This window comes from Eimeria mitis, genomic scaffold, assembly GCF_000499745.2.
Source record: "Eimeria mitis Houghton genomic scaffold, Emh_scaff717, whole genome shotgun sequence".
NCBI lineage: Eukaryota > Apicomplexa > Conoidasida > Eucoccidiorida > Eimeriidae > Eimeria > Eimeria mitis.
Window position 1 is genome coordinate 304 of NW_013575226.1, and position 5,604 is coordinate 5,907.

At 52.6% G+C, this 5,604-nt stretch overlaps 3 protein-coding genes across 3 annotated transcripts; 1 reads left to right on the plus strand and 2 right to left on the minus strand.

Moving 5' to 3' along the window:
- Positions 1-530: 530 nt before the first annotated feature.
- On the minus strand, positions 531-2,263 carry EMH_0020500 (CG3511, related; the record flags this gene model as incomplete). Its single annotated transcript, XM_013501591.1, has 4 exons — positions 531-625; positions 922-1,038; positions 1,245-1,382; positions 1,600-2,263. 4 exons carry the CDS (start codon positions 2,261-2,263, stop codon positions 531-533), a joined length of 1,014 nt encoding a protein of 337 aa, XP_013357045.1.
- Positions 2,264-2,931: 668 nt separating this feature from the next.
- EMH_0020510 (3-hydroxyisobutyryl-CoA hydrolase, mitochondrial precursor, putative) lies at positions 2,932-4,232 on the plus strand (the record flags this gene model as incomplete). Its single annotated transcript, XM_013501592.1, has 3 exons — positions 2,932-3,550; positions 3,721-3,888; positions 4,084-4,232. 3 exons carry the CDS (start codon positions 2,932-2,934, stop codon positions 4,230-4,232), a joined length of 936 nt encoding a protein of 311 aa, XP_013357046.1.
- Positions 4,233-4,573: 341 nt separating this feature from the next.
- On the minus strand, positions 4,574-5,335 carry EMH_0020520 (uncharacterized protein; the record flags this gene model as incomplete). The annotated part of the gene is made up of 2 exons (XM_013501593.1): positions 4,574-5,182; positions 5,330-5,335. 2 exons carry the CDS (start codon positions 5,333-5,335, stop codon positions 4,574-4,576), a joined length of 615 nt encoding a protein of 204 aa, XP_013357047.1.
- Between the last annotated feature and the right edge of the window lie 269 nt (positions 5,336-5,604).

Genomic DNA, 5,604 nt, shown 5'->3' on the forward strand with positions numbered 1-5,604 from the left:
AGTGTCTGTATACAAAAATAAATTAATAAATTAAATATTATAATACATTTATTTATTTATTTATTTATTTATTTATTTATTTATTTATTTATTTATTTATTTATTTATTTATTTATTTAGATTTATTTATTTATTTATTTATTTATTTATTTATTTATTTATTTATTTATTTATTTATTTATTTATTTATTAATGCATTATAATATCTGCACACAAAAATAAATAAATGAAATATTATAATACATCAATTAATTATTTAATTGTTTAATTAAGTAGTGGGTTTTATTATATTTATTTATTTATTTGGATGTATTATATATTTATTTATATTTTATATTTATACATATATTCCTTAATATACTAACTAATGTATTAATATACTGATGTAGCAGCCCCTTCAAGAGCAGCAGCAGCAGAAAAAAGAGCAGCAGCAGCAGCAAGAACCAGCAGCAGCAGCAGTGCCCAGCAGCAGCCGCAAGGAGCAGCAACAGCAGCAGCAGCAGCAGCAGCAGCAGCAGCAGCAGCAGCAGCTAGTGTGAACAAACCCTGAGGGTTTTATCTGCGCCAACAGAGGCGGCGTGTTCTCCTCCGTCTTCTCTCGAAATACACAGCCCGTACAGCTCCCCTGCATGCACCCAAAGAGGCCTTATACCCCAGCTAGCCACGCAGCTAGCCACGCAACTAGCCACGCAGCTAGCCACGCAGCTAGCCACACAGCTAGCTAGCCCCTCCCCCAGCTCCCACTCGACCCAGCTAGCCACATCTGCGACCAGATAGCTGTTTAGCTAGCCAGCTAGCTACCCAAACAAATACCCACAAAGCTACCTAGCTAGCCAGCCAGCTAGCTAGCTACCTAGCTAGCTAGCCAACTAGCTAGCTAGCTAGCTAGCTAGCTAGCTAGCTGTGTAGTAACTAGCGTACCTATGTGAGCCCTGAAGTGTTTGACGAATTCAATGCCCCCCTCTTTCTGCATCCAAAATTTTATGTGCCCGTCCGTCGACCCGCTCAGAATGAAGCGGTACGCAGCGCTCGCAACCACTGCAACCAACAAACCCTAAACCCTAAACCCTAAACCCTAAACCCTAAACCCTAAACCCTAGAGCGTAAAGATTAAAACATAAAATTGTGTATTCTAGCTGGGAAAGGTTGCTGTTCTGTGTGAGTGGTCTGCTTGCAGGCGTTATCAGCAAACACAAGTTCTGTTTCTAGGGTTTAGGGTTTAGGGTTTAGGGTTTAGGGTTTACCGAAGGTGATCTGTTCTCTGTGCATGAAACTCTTGCTGTACTTTGTAGCCGATGGCAGCTGCTCCAGCAGCAAACCCTCGCACCGCAGACGCCGCCGCTTCTGCTTTCGAGCCGCTGTAGCCTCTACGGGCTTCGGGCCTGAAACACACACAAACCCTAAACCCTAAACCCTAAACCCTAAACCCTAAACCCTGAACGCTGAACGATATCCCTGCATTCCATATCCCCAGAGCAGCCAGAAAGAAACACCCTGAATGGATTGAGGCCACGGGGCTCTTCTCGCTACAGGGCCCTAGGGTTTAGGGTTTAGGGTTTAGGGTTTAGGGTTTAGAGCTTGGCTAGCCCGGAGGCCCACCAAAGTCATCGTCGCTGCTGCTGCTGTCGCCCTCAGCTTCAGCAGCAGCTGATGCTGCTGGCTGGCTGCTGCTGCTCTCCGCAATGTTGCTGCTGCTTCTGCTCTTGCCATTGGCTGTGTCCTTATCGTTGCTGCTGCTGCTGCTGCTGCTGCTGCTGCTGTTGCTGCTGCTGCTGTCCTTGTCCTCGCGAGGCATCCTAGAAGAACCTCCTTCTTTGGCTGCGCGGCCACTGCTGCTGCTGCTGCTGCTGCTGCTGTTGCTTCTGCTGCTGCTGCTGTGTTTATTCTTCGCATCTTCCGCGCTGCCGCTGCTGCCGCGTGAGCTGCTGCTGCTGCTGCTGCTGCCGGTTTTACTTTCCTTGTTGCTGCTGCTGTGCTTGCTGCTGCTGTGGTGATGGTGGTGGTGGCTGTTATGGGCTTCATCATGAGGCCTGCGTGACCCACTCCCTTCTTTGCTGCTGCTGCTGCTGCTGCTGCTGCTACTGCTGCTGCTGCTGCTGCTGTGCTTGCTCCTCCCGCCAGAGTGCTTGCTGCTGCTGCTGCTGCTGTCTTTCTGCTGCAGTGCCTCTTCCTCTGGTGAGCGGCTGCGGCGACGGCCTTTGCTGCTGCTGCTGCTGCTGCTGCTGCTGCCGCCGTCGTTGCTGCTTGCCTGATCGTGCGGCATTGTGGCGGTTTTCGGGTGTACGTACACTCCAACCCCTAAACCCTAAACCCTAAGCCATGAACCCTAAACCCTAAACCCCTCAAGAGAAGCCGCAACTATCCTTTTAGGTAGCGGGCCCTCACGTAGCAGGAACAAACCCCTGGAAACCCGATGGAGGGTTTAGGGTTTAGGGTTTAGGGTTTAGGGTTTAGGGCTCAAGCTCCAAGGGGAGTCGATTGTCTGCGGTTCTCAGCAGTCCCTCAATGACAAATAAAATAAAAAAAATAAAATTTAATATTCAGGTGTTAGGGTTTACGCAGAAAAGGGTTTGCTGCTGCAGTGGAGGGCCCCACTGTTGGGGCCCCTGAAACCCTAAACCCTAAACCCTAAACCCTCGGTGAGCGAGGCAGTTAGTAGGCAATTTGTTTGTGTATTGATGTCTTCTGGATTTATAAATTTAGTTTTTAGGGTTTAGGGTTTAGTGTGCAGCCATAGTTTCGGTGGTTACAGGCAACGCTCGCTCCGTCGAGAGCAGAGCAGTGTAAACCCTAAACCCTAAACCCTAAACCCTAAACCCTAATCCGATATGAAATGTGACGCCTTCTATGACAACGCGGTCTTCATACAACTCTTACTTACTGGAACTTTAGGGTTTAGGGTTTAGGGTTTAGGGTTGCAGCAACAGCACGATGAAGGCGCTACGCAGCGCAGTAGGGGCCCGTATCTGCGGGCGCCTTGGTGGCCTTCGTGGCTTCTCACCTCCTGCAGCTATGCAGCAGCAACAGCAGCAGCAGCAGCAGCAGCAGCCGCAGCCACTGCAGCAACAGCAGCAGCCGCAGCCACTGCAGCAACAGCAGCAGCAGCAACACTCGTCAATGTGGCTCTCTGTTTCTGGTAGCCGGATCGGTATAGCTAGCGCCGCTAGCAGCAGCAGTCTACCGAGCAGCTCCAGCAGCAGCAGCAGCAGCAACAACAACAGCAACAGCAGTAGCAGTAGCAGCAGCAGCAGCAGCGCATGCAGCAGCAGTAACGGCAGCAGCAGCAGCAGCAGCAGCACATGCAACGGCAGCAGCAGCAGCAGCAGTTCGCATGTGTTGGTAGGTGGAGCTTTGCTGATAGAGGAGCGTCGGGGGCCCCCTGGGGCCCCCCCAGTCTATACGGTGACCCTGAACCGTCCGCGGCGTCGCAATGCTTTGTCTCTGCCGCTGCTGCAGCAGCTGCAGCAGCTGCTGTTGTCTATCGAGCGAGAAGAAGCAGCAAACGCCCTCATCATCCTAAAAGGGGCGGGAGATAAAGTATTCTGTGCAGGTAAAACCAGGTGTATATACACCCCAAACCCTCACTACACTCAAACCCTAAACCCCAAACCCTAAACCCTCAACTTCTCCCCATCACACTCCATCTAAACCACCACATTGTCAACTAAACAGCAGCAGGAGCAGCAGCAGCAGCAGCAACTGCTGCTGCATTCGCTGAAGAGCATGCAACACACAAAGAACTGCAGCAGCAGCAGCAGCAGCAGCAGCAAGTGTGCCGGAGACACGAGCAGCAGACGCGGCAGCAAGATGCCGCCGCAGCAGCAGTATCAGCAGCAACAGATCGCAGCAGCAACAGCAGCAACAGCAGCAACAGCAACAACAGCAACGGTCAGCAGCAGCAGCAGCAGCATCTGTCTTTGTGACATACAGAGAAGGTTCTGTCTGTCTCTGCTGTGTCTTCACTATTCCAGTTAGTGTATATTCTCTTAGTTTGCTCTTTGCACTGCACCTTCAGCTGCTGCTGCTGCTGCTGCTGCTGCTGCAGCTGCTGCTGCTGTGTGTGTGTTTGGGGTGTATGTACAGGTGGGGACGTGCGGGCCATCGCCGCCGGCAGCCCAGAGGCCGCCATTTCTTTTTTTTCTGTTCAGTATGCGCTCAACTTTTACCTCGCGCAGGAGCGGGGCCCCCCAGTCGTTGCTCTGTGGGACGGCATTGTATTCGGTAAACCCTAAACCCTAAACCCTAAACCCTAAACCCTAAACCCTAGAAAACCTCCTCACCAACCTTGCGCCGCCAAGCGACACCATATGATGCAGCAGCACCACCACAGGCGACTGCCGCAGCAACAGAAGCAACTGCAACAACAGCAGCCACCTAAACAGCAGCAGCAGCAGTAGCAGCAGCAGCAGCAGCAGCAGTAGCAGCAGCAGCAGCAGCAGTAGCAGCAGCAGCAGCAGCAGCAGCTTGTAGTAAAGTTTTATTGGGGTCGTAGCTATGCGTGGTGCTGCAGGGGGCGGCGTTGGGCTGTCTGTACACGGGGGGCTTCGCGTCTGCACGGAGAATACCTTGTTCTCTATGCCAGAAGTACTGCTGCTGCTGCTGCTGCTGTTGCTGCTGTTGGTGTTGCTGCTGCTGCTGTAATAGTTGCTGTTGCTACGCCTGCTGCTGCTGCGTGAGCAGCAGTTGAGCTGCAGCAGCTTCTCCCCCGCCACCTTGTTCTACAGGTTTCTGGTTGCCATTGCTTCTGCTGCTGCTGCTTCTGCTGCTGCTGCTGCTGCTGCTGCTGCTGCTGCTGCTGCTGCTGCTTCAGGTTCACATTGGGCTCTTCCCCGACGCCGGTATGACCCAGGCCTTCGCTGCGGCGAAGCCGCGCGGCCTGGGGCTCTTCCTGGCCCTCACGGGAGAGAGACTGAGAGCAGCAGACCTCATGCGAACAGGTTTGCTGCTGCTGCTGCTGCTGTTGCTGCTGCTGCTGTTGCTGTTGCTGTTGATGTTGGTGCTGCTGCTGTTGCTGTTGATGTTGATGTTGCTGCTGCTGCTGCTGTTGCTGCTGCCGTTGCTGCTGCTGCTGTTGCTGCTGCTGCTGTTGTTGTTGCTGCTGCTGTTGCTGCTGCTGTTGGTGTTGCTGCTGCTGATGTTGCTGCTGCTGCTGCTGCTTGTTGCTGTTACTGTTCAGGGTTCGCTACACATTACCTGCCATCGGCTCGGCTCCCTGAAGCCATTGCCCGCCTACAAGAGGTGCGAGCTCTAAACCCTAAACCCTAAACCCTAAACCCTAGATAGTAAGCATGAACTCATGTACCTAAACCCTAAACCCGTAGCCCTAAACCCTCATAAACGATTAAACCCTAAACCCTAAGCTGGCTGCTGGGGGGCGCACGGATGCTCTTGCAGAGGCTTCGAATGTCAGGCGAACAAGACCATCTAGGGTTTAGGGTTTAGGGTTTAGGGTTTAGGGTTTAGGGTTGACTTTTGCGTAGGGGCCCCCTCCCCACGCCGACGCCAAGTCCTGGGCCTCGCAAGTCCTGGAGGACGTCCGCAGGGGGGCCCCTCAGGGGGCCCCCCCGGGGGGCCCCCAGGGGGCCCCCGCAGAACCCGCCGAAG